Source organism: Macaca fascicularis, chromosome 2 (assembly GCF_037993035.2).
Source record: "Macaca fascicularis isolate 582-1 chromosome 2, T2T-MFA8v1.1".
Lineage (NCBI taxonomy): Eukaryota > Metazoa > Chordata > Mammalia > Primates > Cercopithecidae > Macaca > Macaca fascicularis.
In genome coordinates this window covers 153,348,875-153,374,866 of record NC_088376.1, presented here as the reverse complement: position 1 = coordinate 153,374,866, position 25,992 = coordinate 153,348,875, and the positions used below count along the sequence as shown (strand labels likewise).

Sequence of the window (25,992 nt, the reverse complement as noted above, 5' to 3'; positions counted from 1 at the left end):
GGAGAGCAAATATCACCTGGTGGCCACAAAGCAGACCATCTAGAGGCAACACTCCTTATCTGAGGAATTCAGAAGTAATTGGACTTCCCTGTGATCTAAAGCTGGCATCTAGTACCAGGCTTCCTTCCCCAAAATGTATAAGAAACCAGAATTTCTGTACATCTCTGAATGCATGCATGTCAAAACTCATTGTGCAACCCTTGCTGACATCAAGGCACCAAAATGTCTACAAGTGTAACTTTTTTTTTTTTTGAGACGGAGTTTTGCTCTTGTCGCCCAGGCTGGAGTGCAATGGTGCGATCTCGGCTCACTGCAACCTCCGCCTCCCTGGTTCAAGTGATTCTCCTGCCTCAGCCTCCATTTATTATGACTGATGTGGCTAATATGGTCCAAATTACCCTTAAGCTCCTGCTTTAAGGTCCATAAATGCCCCTAAGGAAAATCCATTGTGGTTCGCACAGTCCTCTCTTGCTGAGGCGTTGGCCGCACTCTGATGCAGGGTTCTTTCTATCTTATAAAACTTTCCCTTTCAATCCTATACTGTTGTGGGCAAACTCTTCTTAACTACCTGCGAGCCAATCTCTTTCCATTCCCAGGGCTCTGACATCTCGCCCAGCAATTACTTTGCTTATTGTGGTAAAACATACACAACACACTATTTATCATTTTAATCATTTGTAAGTGCACAATTCGGTGGCATTAAATACAGTCACAATGTTGTGTAACCAGCTCCACTATCTATACTGAAAACTTTTCATCATCCCTTATAAAAACTCTGTACCCTTTAAACAATGACTCTCCCTCCCCTCACCCCTGGTAGCCTTTATTTTATTGTCTGTCTCTATGAATTTGACTATTCTGGTTATCTCACCATAAGTGGAATCGTATAGTGTTTGTCCTCTTGTGTCTGACTTAGTTCCCTAAATATAATGAAAAAGATCCATCCATGTTGTATCAGATATCAAAATTAATTTCCTTTTTATGGTTGAATAATATTTTATTGTAAGTATAGACCATGTTTTGTTTATTCATTCATCTGTTTGGGAAAGAAAACCTTTTTCTGAGAAATGCTAACCCCTTTAAATTACCAGGCCCAGAAAAGCATTTAAAATGTAACAGCAGGCTGGGCGTGGTGGCTCACGCCTATAATCCCAGCACTTTGGGAGGCTGAGGCGGGCGGATCACTTGAGGTCAGGAGCTCAAGACCAGCCTGGCCAATATGGTAAAACCCCATCTCTACTAAAAATACAAAAATTAGTTGGGCATGGTGCTGCACACCTGTGATCCCAGCTACTCAGGAGGCTGAGGCATGAGAATCACTTGAACCTGGGAGGTGGAGGTTGCAGTGAGCTGAGATTGTGCCGCTGCACTCCAGCCTGGGCAACAGAGTGAGAGTCCCTCTCAAAAAAGAAAAAAAAATTAATTGTAATAGCAGACTGGGTTCGGTGGCTCACACCTGTAATCCTAGCACTTTGGGAGGCTGAGGTGGGCAGATTGCTTGAGCTCAGGAGTTTGAGTCCAACCGGGCAACATGGTGAAACACCATCTCTACAAAAAATAGAAAAACTAGCCAGGCATGGTGGTAGGCGCCTGTAGTCCCAGCTACTCGGGAGGCTGAGGTGGGAAGATCACCTGAGCCCAGGATGTCGAGGCTTCAGTGAACCATGATCACGCCACTGCACTCCAGCCTGGGCAACAGAGTGAGACCCTGTCTCAAATAAACATTAAAAAATAAAATGTAGCAGCAGTCGCATCTCACTCTTCCTTGAGCTAAATAATTACCTCTTGAACCTACTTGCTGTGCCAGCCCTGACACCAAGGAGCCATCAAATGCCCTACACCCTATAGTTCAACAATGTATAGCCAATCATTAACCAATGTTATTTCTGTAAACCAATGAGAATTCCTGATGAACAACTTCTGTAATTGCAAGCTCTCCAGATTTGTCCTTTTTTTCTCTCTTTTTTGAGACACGGTCTCAGTCTGTTGCCCAGGCTGGACTGAGGTAGCACGATCATAGCTCGCTGTAACCTCAAACACCTGGGCTTGGCCGGGTGCGGTGGCTCATGCCTGTAATCCCAACACTTTGGGAGGCTGAGATGGGAGGATCACCTGAGGTCGGGAGTTCAAGACCAACCTGACCAATATGGTGAAACCCCGTCTCTACTAAAAATACAAAAAATTAGCTGGGTGTGGTGGCACCTGCATGTAATCCCAGCTACTCGGGAGGCTGAGGCAGGAGAATTCCTTGAACCCGGGAGGCAGAGGTTGCAGTGAGCTGAGATCATGCCATTGCATTCCAGCCTGGGCAACAAGAGCGAAAACTCCGTCTCTAATAATAATAATAATAATAATAACAATAATAATAATAATAATAAACACTTGGGCTCAAGTGATCCTCCTGCCTCAGCCTCCAAAGTAGCTGGGACTACAGGTACACACCTCCATGCCCAGCTAATTTTCTTTTTTTTTTTTTTGAGACAGAGTCTCGACTGTGTTGCCCAGGCTGGAGTGCAGTGGTGTGATCTCGGCTCACTGCAGCCTCTGCCTGCCGGTTCAAATAAGTCTCCTGCCTCAGCCTCCCCAGTAGCTGGGATTACAAGCATAAGCCACCACGCCTGGCTAATTTTTGTATCTTAGTAGAGACGGGGTTTTGCCATGTTGGCCAGGCTGGTCTCGAACTCCTGACCTCAGGTGTTCCACCCATCTCAGCCTCCCAAAGTGCTGGGATTATAGCCGTGAGCCACCATGCCCAGCCCCAGCTAATTTTCTAACTTAATTTTCTTTCTTTCTTTTTTTTTTTTTTTTTAGAAATGGGGTTTCACTATGTTGCCAAGGCTGGTCTCAAACTCCTGGCCTCAAGCAATCCTTCTGCCTCAGTCTCCCAAGTAGTTGGGATTACAGGCATGAGCCACTGTGCCCAGCCTCATCCTTCTCCTCATTAAAATCTCGAGCCTCTTGTTTGTTCTCCAGAGCACTTTCCAAGACAGCTTGGAAGTGTGCAGTCCCAGGGTGCAGTCCTCAACCTTTGCATTTGAATACATTCTCTTTAAACTACATTCTGAGCTAGTGACATAGCAAGACTCCACCTCTAAAATTTTTTCTTCATTAGTTAGGTGTAGGGGTGCATATCTGTAGTCCCAGCTACTCAGGAGGCTAAGGTGGGATGATTGCACCACTGCACTCTAGCCTGAGTGACAGAGTGAGACCCTGTCTCTCAAAACAAACAAACAAACAACAACAAAAAGACTGCATGCTGACTCTTTTGATTATTCTATGTTGACATGTTGATGGACATTTGAGGTGTCTCTATCTTTTGGCTATTGTGAATAAGATTGCTATGAACATGGGTGTTGGCCTCATTACTTTTTCTTCAATCTGCCCTGCGCACTTCCACATGAGGACTTCGCAGTGGCTGTTCCCTCTGCCTGGAATGCTGTTCTCCAAGGGATCCACATGGCTCACTTTCTTCAAGTCTTTGCTCAAATGGTGCCTTCTCAATGAGGCCTACCCTGACCGCACTATAAGTTCTGCAACCTGGCACTCCTTGTTCTCTTTACTCTGTTTTTTTCTACAGCACTCACCACTTTCTAATGTGCTATATAATATTCTTATTTAGTATATTAATTGTTTAGGATCTGTGTCTCTCCATGAGAATGTCAACTCCCTGAGGGCAAGGATCAATGTCAGTTTTGTTTATCTCAGGCACTCATGTAGGTAGGTGCTTAATACATAGTTTGTTGAATGAACCTAAAATCACAAGCCTAAGTCATTTGCTGAGTTATAGATTTTAAAGCGGCGTCACGAGACGAATGTGTTAGATGTTCTAACATGCCAAACTCTCTTAAATCCCTCAAATACTTAAAATACCATATACACACAGATGTTTCAAATCTGGGTTAAAATTGAGCTTAACTTCTCAACTGGCTGAAAGTGCATATCTCTGAAGATGTAGGTCAGGGAATGAGATCTGAAGCTGCAGACAACCAGCGTGACTTTTTCTCATGACCTGAGGACCATGCTGTGCTCTTGATTCTCCTTCTCCCTGCACATAGGGCCACCGTGCAGGTTGTGTGCAGCATAGTTGGGAGTGGGGTGGGGTGGGGGTAAGTGGATGCTGAAATCCAGTCTGTGCCCCACTTGCCAAATGCAGGGCTCGAGTGCCAGCACAGGGTTGTGTCTGTTGGAGAGAAGGGAGTGGCACCTCTTTCCCATTTGCCATAGGCCCCGATGGGCTGGGAGTGGTCCTGCTTTGTCAAAGAGGATGCCAGCCCACTACCTGCAAATTGGTTGGCTTTGCAGCTCACATCTCCCAAGTCAATTCCATGTTTCCTGATTTTCAGGTTTGTTGAGGCTGTTCCCCCACCCACTATTGGATTTAATGAATCCAGTTGCTATGTGATTCTATTCTGAGTTCTTTTTGTAGACATCCCATCTGGCAAGGCCATGACTCTCAAAGCTATTTCTATGACACCAGATTGGATCCTCATACTCTCATGCTATTGTCTGACTCAGCATGACACAACAGCCAAGGCATCTGAATCACACCACTCTTCCTTTTTCTTTATTTAACAAACATTTACATAGTCCTTCCCCTGTGCCAGGCGCTGTCCTAACACTTTCCAAATATTAAGCTATTTAACCTTCCAATCTAAGAGGTGGGTACTATAATTATCTCATTTTACAGATGAGGAAACCAAAGCTCAGAGAATTTAAGTGACCCGCCCAGGGTTCACATGGCCATAGGTGGCAGGGCTGGGATTCAAACCCAGGTCGACTTTCGCTCCATCTTGGCTTTTTTCTTGTCATTCTTTCCCTCCCTCTTCCTCTTCCTTTCTCCCCTCGTTTTCTCTTCCCTTTCTTCTTTCCTCATTCCCTACTTCCTTCCTGATAGAGCCACAGCAACCGCCACCTGCTTCCCTCGGACACTGCCCAGCCCAGCACACCCTGCCCCCCATCCTCCAGGCAAGGCTCTGCCAGGCTGTCCGTCATCACCCTCATTTCCCTGTGCCAGCAGACAGGGTGTGCCAACCTCAACCCTGTCAACTCGCTGGCTCCGACCACAGCAGCTGGCAGAGGCCTGGAAGCTGGGGCCAGGCCAGCTTGGAGGGCAGTTGGTACTTCGGGAAGTTACATGATGTGCCCAGACCTTCCCCAGTGATGTTTATGTTACCCATATCATAATTCATTTTCTTGCCCAGGGATTTTAATGTGGGCAAGATGGCTTGTGCTGCTTGGGATAAACTTAGACAAATAAGGGGCCAAAAGAAAGTGAGAAGTGAGATAGAGGGATAGAGAGACAGAAAGAAATAGAGAACCCTAAGGCAGGGGGCAAGCGTGAAGAGACCCAGGTGTCCAAGATTCTCTCACTAGAAGTGGCTGCCTACAGTTTTGGGAACAAGGAGGAGTGGCTTGATATTATCCCTCTATGTGTGAATGAACTTCTCTCTGAGTTTCTCAAAGGACTCATGTTCTTCTCCATAACTATGCCTTTGCATATGCGGTTCCCCTGGCCTGGAAGGCCCTTCCTAATCGTTTCTACCCGAGGACCAGGGACCATGCTCACGTGCTGCCCGCTTATGGGAACCCTTTCCTGAATTCCTGCGGGGGACTCTGCTGGTCTCTCCTCTGACACCATAGCATCTGTGTGCACATGCATACTTCTGTTTTGAACTAATTGGCTTACATCCCCTCTCTATGCCCAGTACAGGAGTGGTGGCTGGAGGAGGCTGAGGAGGTACAGGAAGTCTATCAGCATGTCACAGAGGAAGGAAAAGTGGGGATTGTGAAAGCCTCAAGGCAAGGTGACTCTGGGTTCAAGGCTCACCAGCTGGTGACCTTGGGCAAGTCACCTAACCTCTCTGTGCCTCAGCTTCCCTTCTATAAAATGGGAATAATATTACATTTTGTACAGTTTCTACATCATTGAGTTGTGTGAGAATGAAATGAGTTAAGATATGGAAAGCACATAGAACAGTGTCTGGCGTGTACAAATCCCTCAGTAAATATTAGTCATTATTATTATTATTATTATTATTTTTTTTTTGAGACGGAGTCTGGCTCTGTCGCCCAGGCTGGAGTGCAGTGGCCGGATCTCAGCTCACTGCAAGCCCCGCCCCCCGGGTTCATGCCATTCTCCTGCCTCAGCCTCCCGAGTAGCTGGGACTACAGGCGCCCGCCACCTCGCCCGGCTAATTTTTTTTTTTGTACTTTAGTAGAGACGGGGTTTCACCGTGTTAGCCAGGATGGTCTCGACTCGATCTCCTGACCTTGTGATCCGCCCGTCTCGGCCTCCCAAAGTGCTGGGATTACAGGCTTGAGCCACCGCGCCCGGCCCATTATTATTATCAAACTGGAAATAGTCAGAGTTGCCTAAAGGATTAAAGAAAGTACTTTTGATGAAGTGTGAAGCATATAGGAAAGTCTTTGTGATTATCATTAACAATATCAAGAGCAGTGCTCAATCCATTGTGATTTCCAGAATTAACTTACAAGGTGAGGCCACATTGCTATTGCTTTTTTGAGCAAATGAAATGATGAATATGATGTTTTTTTCTTTTCTTTTCTTTCTTTATTTTTTTCTTTTTTTTTTTTTTTTGAGGCGGAGTTTCACTTTGTCACCCAGGTTGGAGTGCAGTGGTATGATCTCAGCTCCCTGCAATCTCCGCCTCCCAGGTTCAAGCGATTCTCCTGCCTCAACCTCCTGAGTAGCTGGGATTACAGGCATGCGACACCATACCCGGCTAATGTTTTATATTTTGGTAGAGATGGGGTTTCACCATGTTGGCCAGGCTGGTCTTGAACTCCTGACCTCAAGTTATCTGCCCACCTCGGCCTCCCAAAGTGCTGGGATTACAGGCGTGAGCCACCGGGCCCAACCAAATATGATGTTTTTTTGTAAATGATAAAATGACAAGCAAAAATCGTGATGGTTTAATAAACGTTCATTGCCCGACCCAAAACGTAGTCCTGCCTGTAAGTGTGGCTCGTTCTGGGACCTCTGTGGCCTCAGACTTTCAAGAGGGTGGTTTTACTCCCAAAGTCCTCGTTTTGGGGACCTAAGGCAGAAGCTAGTGATGGACACGGGGAGTTGGGCATGTAGCTTCGCTTCTGTCAGGTTAGGAAACCTCTTCCTTGTCTGTATCAGTAAACAAACAGAAGTCATTATTCGCTTCTGCCGACATTGTAACGTTAAAAAAAATTGACCATCAGATTGAGAGAAAAGGCTAAGTCACTGGCGCCAATTTCTTCTGTACAGATGGGAGAACTCAGGCCAAGAAAGGGGAAAGGACCTGTTCAAAGCCACAAAGTAAGGGCTAGAACGTAGATCTCTAGACCCCCTAGTTCCCTGCCCTTTCACTGGTGATTGCCTTCCAAAAACTCAATGCTCTCCCAATTCGGAGCCCCATGTCCTTAAATGGAAGGTGATGAAGGCGCAGTGCTCCTGTCCAGAGACCAGGTGGGGAAGACTCTTTGGAGGCAGGGAAAGTGAGACGGGCAAAGCCAGTATGCAGGACACCCCCCCTACCGTGCAATTACCTCAATCTTCACAACCCTGTGGGGCGGAGACTATCATTATTATCCCCATTTTACTTCTGTAAAAGAGGGCCAGTAACACTGCAGGGATGTAAACGGAGGCCCAGGATCGTCCAATCGTCCCATCGTTCTCTGCAGCTCTTCCTCCTGGAGCCTGGCCATTGCTAAGGTCCAGAACGTGTGCAGGGCACAAAGCAAATAGGTCTCCGGTACTGGGATGAGGTTTTGACTCTCTATACCCCATGGTACCCAGCACAGCGCAGGCACGGGGTAGGTCCTGGCTGATCAATCGTCCTGCCTTTTGAAAATGCCATCTTTTCCACAGGTTTGGCCATGCTGTACGCCCCCAGGATACACCTTCTCATACCAAGTCTCCACTCTCATGTGGTTCTATTCTAGGACTTTCCACCGCCTCCACGTCCCCTGAATATTTTTTCTGTCTCCAGCTCTCAGAAACTTTGACTCCTTGGCTGCCTTATTCTTTGTGCATATTGGTCAAGAGCCAAAGATCTACCGGCCTCAGCTTTCCCAGCTGTACAATGGGGTGCCGAGCCAGTGGCTGGCTTTGACGCGCTGCTAGATTGGAATCCGAGACATAAGAACCGCACAAAATTACCACGTCCCACCTCCTCTCCCCGCCCCCGTCCCCGCCCTCTTTCGGAAAGCGCCTGCGCAGAAGCCGCCGGACCGCCCTCCACGATTCGAATCCGTATCCGCCCTTTTCGCTGCCTCGAAGACTCGGCGCTCGACAGGCGTTTACTAGCCTGTCTTCCAGTTTCGTCGCCGCCGCAGGCGCACCTGCCGAGTTCCGAGCGACCGATGGAGATGGCGGCCGCGGCTGTGTAAGGGACGGTGGAGGCCCTGGCCCGAGGACGGGACAGGCCTGCGTGTCCGCAGGAGCCCGGCCGGGTACAGAGGGTCAGGCCTAGTCTGAGGGACGGGGACACGACTCCTCCAGAACGGAGATGGGCGGGCCCTGTGGGTGTGGACCGTGTGTGATTGTGGTGGGTGTGACGTGAGAGATGGGAGATGCGGCTTTCAGGCCGTGCGTTTCGCTTGTGTGTGCTTGTGATGATTGGGCCCTGTGCGGTTACGCGGGGCATATACACTTGGGTTTCGTTGTGCAGCTGTGGGGGGAGTGGGTGGGTGCTTGTCTCCCGAGCGGTTGTTTGATTCTCTGGTTGTGTAAAGCTGAAGCGTTTGTGTTCTGAGTTCGTGTAGAGATGTTTGGAGTGTTTTGTGTGGTGTCTGTGCCGTGTGTGACGTTGTCATGTCTGCTCCACGGGGTTGAGTCGTTCGTGTTGTGTGTGGTCATGCGACGTGTGTATAATCGTGTGACGTGGGTTGTGGTTGTGTGCGGTCGTGAGGGCGGGTTGAGTGCGGCTGTGGGATATGTCGTCGATGCGGCATGTGGCGGGGTGACATTCGTGCTGGATGTACGGTTGCAGAACATGTAGGTTTTTGTTTTTTACTTTTTACGTGATTTAAGAGTGCAAGGGGCTTGCGTATGTGTTCAGTTACGGTTGTGGGGTCCGATTCGGTGGTTTCTTTATGGTGTATGCTTAGTTATATGATTTTGGAGTTCATTCATTTGTTCGTTCTTTCATGGAGCTTTATTGTGCTTCTTCATTGTGTGTGCCAGGTACTGTGCTAAACCTTGGGGAGACGGCGAAGGGGAAAACATACAGAGTTTGTGCCCTCCCAGATTTTTCAGTCTTACTTGGTCACTTCACGTATGTACCTGCGGTTATAAATTGAGATGAGTGCTGTGAAGGAGAAGTCCATTCTGATGCTCTGAGTAAGGGGCATTTCTTTGAGGAAGTGAGGTTTGGGTTTGGGCTGAGGCGTGAAGGGTGGTTTTGTGGCATGGATGTGGTGGGCTTTGTGTTTGATTTGTGGTCGTTTGGGGTGAGTGCATGGGAAGAAAGGGTGCTGTCACAGTCAGCATTAGATGAACCACTGGCTGGGGAGGGAAGAGGCCAGACCTAGAGCTACTATATTTCAGTGGAAAATGTATGAAGTCACTGGGTTTCTTAACTAGAGGGGAAAAATAGGGTCCTGGTGTCTCATTTGTTTATTTTCTGAGTTGCTGCCACCCTTCAGCTTTGAGGACCAGGCAGTCCCTCCTCAGTGGTCTTCTACAGTCCATCCAAAGCTGAGGGTCACACACCCCCCCTCACTATATACTGTGGCTTGTAGCCCCAGGTTCTTGGGGAGAAATTTCTCTGCTTTTGTGGAATGGTTTTGTCTCAATTTCTCTTGTGACTGAGAGTCTTGATGAGGTGACATTGGAAGTGACTTTGCCATGGGCCAGTAAGACAGAGAATGTAACTTATTAAGCCCTGAAATGTTTAGACACCAAAGCCTTTTATTTATTTATTTACTTACTTTTTTGAGACAGAGTTTCGCTCTTGTTGCCCAGGCTGGAGTGCAATGGCGTGATGTCAGCTCACTGCAACTTCTGCCTCCTGGGTTCAAGCATTTCTCCTGCCTCAGTCCCCCCACTAGCTAGGATTACAGGCGCCTACTGGCTAATTTTTGTATTTTTAGTAGAGATGGGATTTCACCATGTTGGCCAGGCTGGTCTTGAACCCCTGACCTCAGGTGATCTGCCTGCCTTGGCCTTCCAAAGTGCTGGGATTATAGGCATGAGCCACCATGCCTGGCCAGCCTTTTATTTTTGAAGCAGTGAGAACATCAGGTTTGCTACTTAACTGTCACTTACTGGCTTATAAGATCTGTCAGGGTGCAGTGGCTCACACCTGTAATCTCAGCAGTTTGGGAGGCTCAGGCAGGAGGATTGCTTGAGGCCAGGAGTTAGAGACCCGCCTGGGAAACACAGAAAGAACCTGTTTCTATAAATAATTTAAAAACTAGCTGGGTGTGATGGCACACTTCTGTAGTCCCAGCTTCTTGGGAGGCTGAGGCAGGAGGATCACTTGAATCCAAAAGTCGAGGCTGTTGTGAGCAATTATAGCTCACTAGGTGACAGAGCAAGATGCTGTCTCTTAAAAAAAAAAATCTAGTAAGCCCATTAGAGATAAGTGCTCCACAAATATAAATTTTTTCTTTTTGACTAGTAGGTTTCTAATGTTTCTCTTTAACTGACGTTAGGAATTTTGTTTTTTTTTATGTTTTTATGGGAGATACTATGTCTTCATCTTTGCATTTCTAACACAGGTGTCTTACAAGTATCAAGAACTTAATATATGTGGTTGAATAAACAATCAAAGTAAACAGCATCAAGTAAAAACTTCTGCTTGTTGATAAGTACTTCAGACATTCCCCCAGTGGCTAAAGTGGCATATGAATTACGAAGTTGGGTCATTTGGAATGAATGTAAGAGAATTGCCAAGGTATTATTTGCTTATTTCAAGAATCTGTGTTTCCCACTTAATTGAGTTGTTGTTGTCCAGTGATGTTTTCACGTCTTAGGTTTTGCAGCTTGCTTGGTCTAAGGATTTGAGAAAGAGTTTGTTTTCTCAAACTTGCACTGAACAAACATTAAGTACCCTGTTGAACTGTGAAAAGAATGAAGAAAATACTCAATTGCTACCAGTTTGCCTGAATTGGCTTTTTTCCCTTCTTCTTTTCTTTCTTAGGCTCCTCCTACTCCAGAGAGGAAACCTCATTCAGGGCCATGAGGCTACTTCCTCACCGTCTGTGTGCTACTTAAGCTAATGCTGCGGGAACTATGATTCCTTGGGAGGAATCAAGCTGACTCTTGGCATGAGATCCCTGCCTTCCTAGGGTTGAGAGCGGCACCGCCATGGCTTCTCTGGATGACCCAGGGGAAGTGAGGGAGGGCTTCCTCTGCCCTCTGTGCCTGAAGGATCTGCAGTCTTTCTATCAGCTTCACTCACATTATGAGGAAGAACACTCGGGCGAAGACCGTGATGTCAAAGGGCAAATTAAAAGTAAGAGGCAAGGACCTTGCTGGGTCATATATATACTATATAGGACCTTGCCTATACCCTGCTGTCATTGAGAGCTTTAACTCACGGGATAGTTCTCATCAGCTTCAGTGTTGCCACGGGAATATGATAACAGTAGTAGCAAACAAATGACTAGTGTTTGTCATGTGCCAGGCATTTTCAGAGTCTCCCTGTTTATTTCATTTAATCCTCACAATAACTGTGTGGCTGTGAGCCACATTTTGCACCAGACACAAAGAGATTAGATAACTTATCTAAAACCACTCAGTGAAACACAGTTTGACTTTGAATCTAGTAAATGTAATTGCTGTGATCTGGCTTGACTATTCTCTAACTACTAGCCTAATAGAATTTGGAGAGGAATTTCTTCCTTTGCTATGATGATGGAGGCACATTATGCACCCATTTTACCTGTCACAAATTTAAGCCTACCCACCATCCTTCCTTCCCCAACTGGTATCTTGCCCTCTGTAGCCCAGAAAAAGGAAGGTCGTAGTTGAAAAACAAAAGAAACAATCTGAAAACCTTGGTTTTTGAGCTTCCAAGAGCTCAGATCTGAGAGAGTTGTGGAAAGAATTTTTCAAAGGTAGTTTTGACTATACATATGTTTATTGTATTTCCTGGACATCAAATTCTAACCTCCAGATAAGATGCTTCTCCTCTGGGCGGGCACAGTGGCTTATGTTTCTATTCCCAGCACTTTGGGAGGCCAGTGTGGGTGGATCACTTGAGCTCAGGAGTTCAAGACCAGCCTGGGCAACATCGCGAAACCCACCTCACAAAAAAATTAAAAAAAAAACTAGCCGGATGTGATGGTGCACGCCTGTTGCCCCAGCTACTCAGGAGACTGAGGTAGGAGGATCGCTTGAGCCCAGGGAGGGCAAGGCTGTAGTGAGTGATGATCGTGCCACTGTTGCCTGGGCAACAGAGAGAGAGAGACCCTTTTACACACACACACACACACACACACACACACACACACACACACACACACAACAAAGATGCTGCTCCTCTGGAACTTATTTTTGTAGTTTTCAGCTAACTTGCTTCTCATAGCTGGCAGCATTTCTGAAGGCCATGAGATTAAAAAGTTCTGGATGCTGTATTCACAGTCTTTATTGGGAGGGAAAGAAAGGAATGACCATGTATTTCTAAGTGTGCTTTGGCTTTCTGACAGGTGACTCATATGTACTTTGTAATCACATAGTTGTCCCTAGAGTCCCACTCTATCTCACTTTTCTGTTCAGTAAAAAAGAGTTTCTAAAAGTATAAACAGTTGCAACTTCTATCCAAAAACAACAAAGGCAAACATTTCTGAAATCCTGAGGGCTATGGTGGATGAGGTGGCTTCTGGCTGTAGAGGCTGTAGAGCAGAGCCAAAACTATTAGGAGGGGAAAAAAATGCTGTGCTTTATAGTTTTTAGAGTTTATTTCACAGACATTATTATTTCATCTGACTCTCCTAACAACTCTGCAAGAAGGTGATTGGTCTTATTTTATAGATAGTAAGTGAAGTGAGGCTCAAGAGATGTTGAGTTACTTATCCACGGTCACACAGGAATTGCAGAGCTAGGCCTGGAATGTAGGTCTTCTGTCATCTCTATGTCCAGTGCTGCTGTTTGCATGTGACATCACAGGGTGAGAGGCCCCGTGTTTCAATCACAGCGTGCATTGCAGCTTCCTGGAGGAAATGAAGCAAAAACAAAACTGAAAAACCTGATTATGTAAGTTTCCTTTGCCAACCAAAGGAAGAGCCTCCATCATTTTCAACTAGCTTCCAGTCTTGGTGTCAGCTGAACTAAGTCATATACAATGCCATTGCTAAAACTGGTGATGCCAGTAGGTAGAGAGGTTAGAGAATGTTCCCCGATTCCTTCACTGACCCTTTTTTAAGAGGAAGAGTGTTTAAGGTTATTTAGAGAATACAGATACGGGAATCTATTTAAGGAATACTAAATAGAATGGAAATTTTGTGCCTTGTGAAAGAAACTTGAAAGGATCCTTGGCTGGGCACAGTGACTCACACCTGTAATCCCAGCGCTTTGGGAGGCCATGGCGGGAGGATCGCTTCAGCTTAGGAGTTTGAGAACAGCCTGGGCAACATAGATCTTGTCTGTACCAAAAAAAAAAAAAGAGAAAAAAAAATTTTTTTTTTTAGTTAGCTGGGTATGATGACATGCACTTGTAGTCCTAGCCACTTGGGAGGCTGAAGCAGAAGGATCCCTTGAGCCCAGAAGGTTGAAGCTGCAGTGAGCCATGATTATGCCACTGCACTCCAGCCTGGGCAGCAGAGTGAAACTTTGACTCAAAAACAAAAAACAAAATAAAGTTACTTCAGCCAGGTGCAGTGGCTCATGCCTGTAATTCTAGTACTTTGGGAGGCCAAGGCAGGAGGATTGCTTGAGCCCAGGAGACCAGACTGGGCAACATAGCGAGACCATCTCTACAAAAAAATTATTTAAAAAAATTAGCCAGTCATAGTGGCACGCACTGGTAGTCCCAATTACCCAGGAGGCTGAGGTGGGAGGATCGCTTCAGCTTGGGAGATCAAGGCTGTCACATTCTAGCCTGAGCAACAGAGTGAAACTGTCTCAAAAAAAAGAAAGAAAAGATCCTCTTGGTTTTCCCTTTATCTCCCACCCTGCCTTACCCCCTGCATCTCTACCTCTAGTACTACTAATGATCATATCTTTAGTTAGAAAGGAATTCTTGATTATGTTGCAGTTTTCTGCATTTCAGAATCAGGAAAGTAAAGTTTTAAGGATTGACATGAAAGGTTTTTTGAAAAGCCCTTTAGAAAGCAGATTACCTCTCCATTTGGTCTTTTGATTCTTAGAAATGTTATGACATGGTTAGTTTTAGGCAAGTGAAAAGTTAAAGCCAAAAGAGTGAACCTTAGTATTAGTTTTTAGGGGCAGTTCAAAAAAGAAAAGATAGACTAGTCATTAGGAAAAAGTTTGTGGATTCGAAACCCAGTCCTGGTTCAGCTCCAGTTTAGCCCATTTTCAGTAAGTAGAAGAAAAGATAGCTGAAAATTGACTGTGGCTTCTTGCTTTGTTATTGTTTTTAAAAATATATGGGATTATTCTTAATTGACCTCCTGTGGAAGGGCCATGTCCATTCTGGGAAGATTGCCAGGTAGTTTTGCTGTCTCCTAATGTGGTTAATGGTATAGATTGCCTGTTTAACCTGATACTCTAGTCTTGTTTGCAAAAATGAATTGTTATTTGCTAACTCACATTCCTGTTTGCTAGACCCTTTGTTCACATCAGGCAGTTTCCTCTCCCCTGTTACTAGAAAAGACTACTTTAGGCCAGGGACAGTGGCTCATGCCTTTAATCCCAGCACTTTGGGAGGCTGAGGTGGGTGGATCACCTGAGGCCAGGAGTTTGAGACCAGCCTGGCCAATGTGGTGAAACCCCGTCTCTACAAAAAAAATACAAAAATTAGCTGGGTGTGTTGGCATATGCCTGTAATCCCAGCTGCTTGGGAGACTGAGGCAGGAGCATCCCTTGAACCCCTGGGAGTCAGAGGTTGCAGTGAGCTGAGATAGCTGCCATTGCACTCCAGCTTGGGTGACAAGAGTGAAACTGTCTTAAAAAAAAAACTACTTTAGTGCATTTTAAAGGATGTCCTTTTGTTTTGGTATTTTTCCAGTTTGGACAAAGCTGTCCCACAGTGACCAATAATCAGAAAGTTTGCTTATTGGCTTGACTGTATTAAAAGAAGACGAGTGTATTCTTATCAATCTCACCCTCTGCCTGTGAGCCTAGGCAATATCTCTCCAAAAAAAAAATTTTTTTTTAAATTACCTAGTTATGGTGGTGCACACCTGTGATCCCCAGCTACTTAGGAGACTGAGGCAAGAGGATCGCTTGAGCCCAGGAGATCAAGGCTGCAGTGAGCTATGATTGTGCCACTGTACTCCAGCCTGGGTGACAGAGCGAGACCCTGTCTCTAAAAAATAAATAAATAAAAGGTAAAAGTAATGATATCATTTTATATTCAGTCTGATATTTTCTACTAGATTCTGGTAGAAGAAAGGGGTAGCATTCATCCAAGATTAAAGAACATTCATGAGAGAGCGAGAGCGACTTAGAACTGAGAATTCTTTTTTTGCCCCCGCCAGCTGACTGTTCAGTTTAACAGGTGGTTCTCTTCACCAGCACAGGTGGCAGAACCCATGTTCTGCAGAGGCATAGTTTGTGAATCAGCACTAGCTGGGGAGAGCTGGAGCTCTCATTTCAGACACATGAGGTGTCTACTTCCAGCCCTGCTGTTATCTGTAAGCTCTGTGATCTTGGGTGAAGCAAGTTCTTCCCTGTCTTTGACGTCGTTTCCTCATTTGTAAGTAGGGCTGTCACCTGCCTTATAACATTGTGAGCATGAACTGGCATGATGTATTTGCAAGCACTTTGCATTGTGCCTGGTACATACAAGGTCTAAATATAGGAAATGTTCATTTTCTCTTCTTACCAAATCTGGTTCTGTTTGTGTTATGTTGTAGATGTTATATCTGTTTCTTGAAGCTTTTTGCAAATATTCTCACATGCATTCAATAAGTGCGTGGGCAGTAGTGGGGAAGGAAGAACTCTGTGTCCGGTTAAGCCTATGGGGAACACCAGTCCAGGGATGGAGGTTTAGCTGAATCCCATCCTGGAGGTAAATGAGAAAAATTTACTCATGAGTTTCTGGGGTAAATTAATTAGTACTATAGGACTTGGTTTTTAAAAAACTTTATTTTAATTGAGGTATAGTTTTTAAGTGTACACTTTTATTTTATTTTAAATTTTTTTTCTTTCTTTTTTTTTTTTTTTTGGTGACAGGATCTCATTCTGGTTGCCCAGGCTGGAGTGCAGTGGCACAATCTCAGCTCACTGCAGCCTCGACCTCCTGGGCTCAGGTGATTCTCCCACCTCAGCCTCCCAAGTAGCTGGGACTACAGGTGCATACCACCACAGCCAGCTAGTTTTTTGTATTTTTAGTAGAGATGGGGTTTTGTCATGTTGCCCAAGCTGGCTTGAATTCCTGGACTCAAGTAATTCGCCTCCCTTGTGGGATTACAGGTGTGAGCCACTGTGCCTGGCCCAATTCAAAAAGTTTTAAAAAATGTATATACCCACTTAACCACCACTCCAATTAAGATAAAGAAGAAAACACTTCCATCACCCTGTTTTCCTCATCAAATTTGATTTTAGCACTTTTATTTAATTGTGCTCTTAAGTTTGGCAATGAGCAGTAATTTAGCCCATATTTCGGCCACCTAAACCAATTTAATGCTAATACTGACTAACCAATGTATTGCTCTGTGGTATTTGTAGTATAGTGTTTGTGTGCTTGTTCCTGCATTTTACTTGGGATCTGAATATTTCTGGTGCATTTTTAAACAAATGATAATTATTTTGTTAACTCTTGTTTTTTGAGATTTCTTTTGACTCTTTACTGGGCATTCTTCATGGTTCATTTGGATTATTTGTTCCATTTTTCAAGGTCTTGTCCAGAAGGCTAAGAAAGCAAAGGACAGGTTGTTGAAACGAGAAGGGGATGATCGAGCAGAATCAGGGACCCAAGGATATGAGTCTTTCAGCTATGGAGGGGTTGATCCTTACATGTGGGAACCCCAGGAGCTTGGTAAGAAAATTCATTTATTCATTCAGCAAGTGGTTATTGAGCATCTGCTATGTTCTAGGTAAAGTTTTAAAAGTTGAGGAGGCATCAGTAAACCATAATGGTCTAAGCTTCTAATGGACCTTATGCCCTTGTTGAGGGGAGAAAATGGAAGAGAACCAGCTGAGCATCCACTTTGCGTTAGGCATTACATTAAATGCTTTATACCCGTGGTCTCGTTAGATCTTCACTGCACCTCATGAGAACCTGCCCAGGGACAAACAGTGAGTAAACTGCAGAAGTGGGGTATGAATCCATATCTCTCGGACATCAGCCTAGGCACAGAGTCCATTAACGAATCTTTCCTCTCACATAGGACATTATCTGCCCAGTGACAAGCACTGGGTTATGCAGCTTACTTTTTTGAATAATTATAGTACCATCTACCTACTTTCACGTTTCTGGGATGATAAAAATTCTCTAAAATTTATTGTGATGATTGTACAACTCTTAAAATCCTAAAAACCACTGAATTTGCTTTAAATGGTGTATGTATGTGAATTATATCTCAATAAACCTATTTATCATGCCACACACACTTAGTTGAACTATCTAATCTTACATATCTGTGTTTTTGTTTTTTTGTGGTTTTTTTTGAGACAGAGACTCACTGGGTCGCCCAGGCTGGAGTCCAGGTCTCCATCATGGCTCACTGCATTCCAGGCTCAAGTGATCCTCCTCAGTAGCTGAGGCTACTGGTGCACACCATCACACCTCGCTAATTTTTGTATTTTTTGTAGAAACAGGGTCCTTTTTTGCCCAGGCTGGTCTCGAACTCCTGGGCTCAAGTGACCTGCCCATCTCAGCCTCCCAGAGTGATGGGATTACAGGCGTGAGCTACTATACTTGCCTACATATCCTTTAACCATCTAATGATAACAGTCATTAATATAATAAAATATTTTCTGTCCATGAAATGGGTAATTATTCCTTTATTAATTATTCCCTTGTGATTTATTAAATTTTCATGTTTATGATCTTGTTCACCTTTCACAAAAGCCTTGTGAAGTAATGATCCTTTTTCCCATTTATAGATGAGGAAACTGGAGCTCTGAGAAGGAAAGCGAAATTCACCCAGGCTTATCTACTGTACCTTTTTAGTGCCGTTATAGAAGATGTCTCTTTGAATAAGAAAAGTCCTACAACTGTGCTGTCCATTCAGTAGCCACCAGTCATGGGCTACTTAGTTTAAATAGATTAAAATGAAATAAAATTAAAAGTCACTTCTGTACCACACACTAACTACATTTTAAGTGTTCTATGTCCACTTGTGGCTATTTGCTACTGTATTGGAGAATGGAGAAAATTGCTTTAAAAATAATACTATACAGCCGGGCGTGGTGGCTCACGCCTGTAATTCCCCAGCACTTTGGGAGGTTGAGGCGGGTGGATCACAAGGTCAGGAGTTCAAGACCAGCCTGGCCAATATGGTGACACCCTGTATCTACTAAAAATACAAAAAATTTAGCCAGGCATGGTGGCACATGCCTGTAATCCCAGGTACTCAGGAGGCTGAGGCAGGAGAATTGCTTGAATCCAGGAGGCGGAGGTTGCAGTGGGCCAAGATTGCGCCATTGCCCTCCAGCCTGGGTGACAGTGAGATTCTGTCTCAAAAAAAAAAAAAGAATAATACTATACATATGTAATTATGAGATACATATGAAAGCCAATCCAAAACACGAAGGAGAAATTTTGGACACATGAATTCTTATTAGCTTTGTTTCATGATTGCCCATGTGAGATTACTGGGGTGATTTTCTGATTAAGTTGCCAGTTGCAGCAACTGAAGACAGTCACAAATTGTAGAAGGTCAAGTGAATGGCAAATTTTGTAAGTTAATATTTATTTATGATAGCTTGTTTGTGATACCTTGTTTCATGATGGCCAATGTGAGATTACTAGGGATTTTCTGATTAAGTTGCCAGTTGCAGTAACTGAAGTTACGAATTGTAGGTTAAATGAATGGCAAATTTTAGTAGTTAATATTTATGGTCACCCCTAAGAATTCTAAACTAAAGTTTAATTAGATGTTAGAGTATGATTAGGGTAGAAAAGACATGTGGATGGTTAAGAGTATAGCATGTGTGGCCAGGTGCAGTGGCTCACCTGTAATCCCAGCACTTTGGGAGGCCAAGGCAGGTAGATCACATGAGGCCAGGAGTTTGAGACCAGTTTGGCCAATGTGGTGAAACTCTGTCTCTACTAAAAATACAAAAATTAGCCGGGCATGGTGGCACATGTGTGTAATCCAAGTTACTTGGGAGACTGAGGCATGAGAATCGCTTGAACCTGGGAGGTGGGGATTGCAGTGAGCCAAGAGATTTTGCCACTGCACTCCAACCAGGATGACAGGGTGAGACTCTGTCTCAAAAATAAGTAAATAGAAAGAGTATAACGTGGAGATGCTGATCGAAGGATACAAAATTTCAGTCAGGAGGAATAAGTCCAGAGATCTGTTGTACAAGGTGCTGATTTATAGTTTTTTGTTTGTTTGCTTTTCTGAGATGGAGTCTTCCTCTGTCACCGAGGCTGGAGTGTGCTGCTGTGATCTTAGCTCACTGCAACCTTTGCCTCTGGGTTCAATTCTCATGCCTCAGCAACCTGAGTAGCTGGGACTACAGGCGTGCACCACCATGCCCAGCTAATTTTTGTATTTTTGGTAGAGACAGGGTTTCACCATGTTGGTCAGACTGGTCTTGAACTCCTGGCCTCAAATGTTCCACGCTCCTCGGCCTTCCAAAGTGCTGGGATTACAGGCATGAGCCACTGCACCTGGCCTGATTATAGTTAATGAAAATATCTTGTATTCTTGGAAGTCAGTGAGAGTAGACTTTGTGTTGTCACCACAAAAAGTGATAAGTATATGAGGTAATGCATATGGTAATTAGCTAGTTTAGCCATTTCCCAATGTATAAATATTTCAAAACATGTTGTACACGGTGAATATATGCAGTTTTTATTTGGCAATTAAATTTTTTTTTTAAAAGCATGGCATGTGACATTCTGTTACACTACAGTTTATAAGTGAATAGGTGATCATTGGGAAGGAGACATACATTGAGTGCCGGGAGGGTTGAGGGCAATGTTTCTGGAGCAGGTGAGACTGAGCAGGGGATATTTCAGGTTACTCGGACAGTAAGCTTTTTGTGTTGCAGACATTTGTCCTGGGTTTTGGCTGCTGTACTGAGGAAGGTATCAGCTTAACTAGCTTCCACAAGGGAATCTATTAGCATTTACATTTTTTTGGCCATTTTGAGAATTGTCTTTATCCTGAGGAAAAACCATATTGTATCAAATTTATAAATTATAAAACAGTAAGATAATTCAAAAATTTTTAAATCGCCCATAATGTTACCACCCGGTTTATTTAACATTGGCATGAGAGTCAGTTAAGACTTTACAAATTTTAACTTACTTAATCATCGTAACAACTCTGAGAAGTACATACCGTTATTATCCATTTGATAATTGAGTACTCTTACAGTTACAGAGATGTTAAGTAATTTGTCCAGGGTTACACAGTGTGTGGCAGAATTGAAACTTGAGCACAGGCTGACTCCAGAGTCCATGCTCTTTATCTACTGTACTCTCAGGTCTCTCATATGGTACTTGGTGGCCTCCGAAGGTCACGGTTAACAATTCAGCAGATTTTCTTCCATTTGCTTTCCTGGTTTTTTAATTTTTGGTACGACTCTAAAATCCTAGAGTTTTTACTTGCTTTTGAAATTTTTTTTTTCTTTCTGAGATTGGTCTCACTCCGTCACCCAAGCTGGAGTACAGTGGTGGGATCATAACTCACTGAAGCCTCCAGCTCCTGAGCTCAAGCCATCTTCCCGCCTTGGCCTTCCAAGGAGCTGGGATTATAGGCGTACATGCCCATGCCTGGCTATTTTAATTTTTTTATTTTTTGGAGAGAGACGGGGTCTCGCTATGTTGACCAGCCTGCTTTTGAAATTCATTGGGATAAGTGGCAAGGTAGAGAGGCTCCCTCAGAGAAACTATAAGTCATTTGTCTCCCTACCTTCCTTCCCTCTAGGTGCTGTGAGAAGCCATCTTTCCGACTTCAAAAAACACCGAGCTGCTAGAATTGACCACTATGTTGTGGAAGTCAATAAATTAATAATCAGGTTAGAGAAGGTAAATTTTGTTGTCTTAAAACATTTTTTTCTGCAAATACACATTTGCTGGGAAAAAATAATCACATTTCTATCACATGTGTTGTGTATATCATATACAGCTGATGGTGACAGAGAAACCTTCTCTAGAGAGGTGCAGAGGATGTGGTGGACAGTTCTAGCCTGGGCCAGCATTCCTTAAGAGAATGGCCCAGGCTGACAAATTTGCCACATGCTCAGCTTCCTTTTCCCACCTATGAATCCCACTCAGGTGCCAGAAAACCTTTCTTCCTTCACATTCTTCTTTTGGGTGTCCCAGGCACAATCACCCAGTGAGGTGTAGTGTGTGATGGCAAACAAACAAGCGGTGACCAGGTCTCACGGGTGTATTTTGATCTGGATGTGCTTGTTGTATGTAACCTGGATTGTGTGCTGGGCATAGTAGCAACCACAAGTACAGTTCTTTATGTGTACTTTGTAAGGCAGAAATATGTGGCCAGTTTTAGGGTCCAGGAGCACTGTGGAGAATGGAGAGTTTTCCATTGCTTTCAGTCACTGCCCCTACCCATCCTTGCCTACCCCTGATTATTGCTAAAATGGGTAACTGACAATAAAGAGATTAGAAGTGGGTCATAGGAAGGGAGGTAGGTTCTAGATGTAAAACTAATACCCTGTCCCATGTGAAATTGCTTTTGTGATTTTGTGGAGTTGGGGATGACAGATGAGACTTGAGAAATCCAAATGTGCTAATTTCCTGCTTGATGTATTGGAAAATGTGGAGCATGTATACATCACCTGGTTAATTTCATTTGGCAATATTTTCTCCCTGTCAGCTCACTGCGTTTGACAGAACAAATACTGAATCTGCAAAGATTCGAGGTAACTTTAAAACTTTGCTCACATTCATCTTATTATCTTTTTTCCCTGACCAAAGCTCTCTTTAAAAATGGCCTGCTTTCTTGTTGGTTTGCTCTTCCCAAAGCAATAGAAAAGTCTGTGGTGCCTTGGGTCAACGACCAGGATGTCCCTTTCTGTCCAGACTGTGGGAATAAGTTCAGCATCCGGAACCGCCGCCACCACTGCCGCCTCTGCGGGTCTATTATGTGCAAGAAGTGTATGGAGCTCATCAGCCTTCCCTTGGCAAGTAGGTGACTTGGAGGTGGGGCCCTGGACCCTCATCTTCTTTTGGGTCTAGCTTATTTGCTAATCACCACTGGGACCGTGGAACCTTTTTGTTACATTAATGGCTCATGGGAATCTTCATTCATTAAGTTGCTGATTCTGTGAAACCCACTACAGGCTAGGTACTATGCTAGGGGCGGATACAGTGGTCTATAACAGGGATTGGCAAACTTTGTAAGGATCAGATAGTAGATAAATTTAAGTTTTGTGGGCCACATATGGTTGCTGTGACACTTTTTCTTTCTTTAAACAACCTTTTAAAAATGTGAACACTAGACTGGGCACAGTGGCTCACGCCTGTAATCACAGCACTCTGGGAGGCCGAGGCAGGTGGATCACTTGAGGTCAGGAGTTTGAGACCAGCCTGTCCAACATGTTGAAATCCTGTCTCTATAAAAATACAAAAATTAGCCTGGTGTGGTGGCATGTGCCTGTAGTCCCACCTACTCAGGAGGCTGAAGCAGGAGAATTGCTTGAACCTGGGAGGCGGAGGCTGCAGTGAGCTGAGATTGAGCCACTGCACTCCATCCTGGGCGACCGAGTGAGACTCCCATCTCAAAATAAATAAATAAATAAAATAGCAATGTGAAAATTATACTTAGTTTGAGAGCCGTATAGAAACAGCCTGCAGGCTGGACTTGGCTCACAGGTCATCTTTTGCCCATTTCTGGCCTATAAGCCTATAAGGCATTGTTCATTCTCCCAAGGAGTCTAGCGTCTAGCAGGGGGCATAAACTGACAAATAATTGCTTTCTAAAGAGAGATGTACAATGAAAGAGATTGTGTCAGGCACTCAGGAGAGGCTGACCAACTCTTTGTCTGCTCTGCTTGGAAGTGGCAAGTGTGATTTTGAGAAGAGGGTCTTGAATATAAACAGTGGGCTAGTCCCTTCCTGTGGGATAAGTCACACACAACTCACTGTCATATGGAAAAGACTAATATATATGAGAGATGCTGAGTGCTGTGGGTTCAGGGACAGTGAGAGCATGGATGCTTAGGGCTGGGAGGTGATGTTCGAAAAGAGCCTTAAAAGATGAGTAGGATTGCAAAAGAGATGGAGAAAGGACATTTTAGGTAGAATGAACAGCAGGAGCAAAGGCATGGAATTCTGGAAAGCCCAGGGTAGGTTAATAGAGGAGCAAATAGAATAGTTGGGGGTGTGTGGAGGACAAAGTTTAGGTGGAACCCGATCCTCCAGGACTTTGCAACCAAGCTGAGTAGAAGTTGCTGAAGATGATCTCATTGGCTTCTGGGAAGTTTGGGATAAATTTACACTAGAGAGTTCTGCTGACTGTGCATGCTGTTGGCCATGGGGTGTCTGGATAATGTGGGGACAAAAACAGATGCTTCTTCTGTCCAACTCTCACATATACCAGGTCACTTTACCTTGATACTTCCTCCCTGAGACCAACTCCCTGTCTCATGTACATAAGACTATAAGCAGCCTTTTTGGGACACTATTCATCTTTCTTCTCTTGAGCTCTTTAGCCAGCATTTACTGGGCAGCTGCTGTGGGGTGGCCCTGCTGGATATGTTAAGGGTACAAGTGTGAGTAAGACACAGTTTGTACCCACAGAGTCATAGGTTCCTAGGGCAGCTCTGGGGTGTACATGTAACTGTACACAGGGAGAAGAATGGAAAGTGCTCCAAAATGGGCAGTGTGGTGGGAACTGATGGGAAGGATGGATAGTTTTTGCCTCAGGGAATTGGAAAAGGCTTTCCTGGAGGACCTGCCATTCAGAGAGGATAGGAGCCAGATGTTTGGGAATAGGGAGAAGGCTGTGGAGGAAAATCTCCCGGGAGAATGTTTGTTGTGTTGGAGGCACAAGGCAAATGGAAGAGAGTGGCAGGTGGAAAGGCAAGGTTGTTTGGATTTGGAGGGGCAGCAGTGGAGTCCTTTCCCACCAGAGTCTGACACCAGGAAGGCAGAGGGGCAGTACTTGCCCACAGCTGGAGCCTGATCTTGTTACTCGCTAAATCAAACACCTGTGGACTGCCACCTTGAGGTCGTGGGTATGGTAATTGGATGCTGTGGGGGTCATTGCTGCCTGTTGGTGTTGTGGTTACAGACAAGCTCACCAGTGCCAGCAAGGAGTCCCTGAGCACCCACACCAGCCCCAGCCAGTCACCCAACAGTGTCCATGGCTCCCGCCGAGGCAGCATCAGCAGCATGAGCAGTGTCAGCTCGGTCCTGGATGAGAAGGACGATGACCGGATCCGCTGCTGTACACACTGCAAGGACACGCTGCTCAAGAGAGAGCAGCAGATTGATGAGAAGGAGCACACACCCGACATCGTGAAGCTCTACGAGGTGATTCGCGCTGTCTGGTCTTGGGTCTAATTTCTTAGGCAGATTTTGGCTGTTTGTTATGTACACTCCTGCAGATTCTGGAGAATGCTTTGGGAAGTTGTTCGTTTGAATTATTTGTTGTTCCTGTTAAAGGCCCATGTTATGATTTCCCAGCTAGGGCCCTGTGTGAGTCAGAGTCATCCTGGGTGTGTTGCAGCAAACTTGTTTCAAGTGGCCTTCCTTGGCTACTTGAAAGCAGGAGGGTGGAGGCTTTGGTGGCCCAGAGGCAAGAGGAGGAAAGGCAGTTGCCACGTGGTGTAGACAGGTTCGGTGGGGAGAGCAGAAGCTAGAGATGTTCATAAACAGTGGGCCAGAAGAATCCCGGGAAACTCACTTGGGAGTGTTAGACTTTCCAAGTTTTAGAAAGTTCTACAAGTTTTCAGACTTTACCTGTTTACTGAGTGTCCCCTTCTAAGTTTGTCCAAATGCCTCAGCTGTCATTACTATGAGCGATCCCACAGCCCCCCTACTAGATGCATGCTCTGAGAGGAAATAGTGTGCAAAGACTATCTGGGAGTGAGACTGGCTTGGTCCCTTAATGGCCGGGTGAGACCTGTGAGCTGAGGAGGACTAGCCAGGTGGACTGGGTGGGCAGGCAGTAAAAGATGCAGGGAAGAGATCAGCCCAGGCAGAGGAAGCAGCTTGTGCAACATTCTGAACAGAGGAAGATATATTTTTGTCTGATGACCACTGAATAGTCATTGTTAGCAGTTCTGCAGGTCATAATGGCAGTGTTTCTGGAATCCCCGTGTAAATACTCAGGCTACTAGAAATGGTGTTAATTAAGCCCCATGTTGGGTTGCAGATGTAGCCATTCTCCATCCTTTGTGTGGAGTTCATGACCTGGTATCTCATTTCTGTGAATACCCACTATGCTTGTGCCACTTCCTCTTTTGAAGTGAGCCCTGGCAATGCCTTGTGCTGGTTTCCTAATGTTGCCTGGCATCACTTGGCAGAGAAAGAAAGTAGCAGCTAATTCCTTTTTGTCTTGGTAGACACCTCGGCTTGTGCCCTGGAAGCCTTACTCCTCTCAAAAACATCTGGCCGGGTGTGGTGGCTCACTCTTATAATCCCAGCACTTTGGGAGGCCAAGGTGGGCACATCACTTGAGGCCAGGAGTTCAAGACCAGCCTGGCCAACATGGCAAAACCTTGTCTCTACTAAAAATATAAAAATTAGCCGGGCGTGGTGGCGGTGCACCTGTAAT

At 44.9% G+C, this 25,992-nt stretch overlaps 1 protein-coding gene across 29 annotated transcripts in view; it reads left to right on the top strand.

Moving 5' to 3' along the window:
- Positions 1 to 8,339: 8,339 nt before the first annotated feature.
- RBSN (rabenosyn, RAB effector) overlaps positions 8,340 to 25,992 on the top strand; it is a 28,640-nt gene continuing 10,987 nt past the window's right edge. For 2 of the 29 annotated variants that reach the window (XM_005571700.4, XM_074033093.1), the window contains exons 1-9: positions 8,340 to 8,445; positions 9,179 to 9,334; positions 10,717 to 10,892; positions 11,139 to 11,453; positions 16,962 to 17,102; positions 21,175 to 21,275; positions 22,087 to 22,132; positions 22,236 to 22,397; positions 24,505 to 24,746. In XM_005571700.4, coding sequence (XP_005571757.2) covers positions 11,306 to 11,453; positions 16,962 to 17,102; positions 21,175 to 21,275; positions 22,087 to 22,132; positions 22,236 to 22,397; positions 24,505 to 24,746 — 840 coding nt within the window. In that variant the 5' untranslated portion in view covers positions 8,340 to 8,445; positions 9,179 to 9,334; positions 10,717 to 10,892; positions 11,139 to 11,305. Of the gene's footprint in view, positions 8,541 to 9,178; positions 9,335 to 10,716; positions 10,893 to 11,138; positions 11,454 to 16,961; positions 17,103 to 21,174; positions 21,276 to 22,086; positions 22,133 to 22,235; positions 22,398 to 24,504; positions 24,747 to 25,992 lie in introns of all 29 variants that reach the window. The other 27 variants (XM_045385681.2, XM_074033075.1, XM_074033076.1 and 24 more) reach the window with 27 other exon arrangements.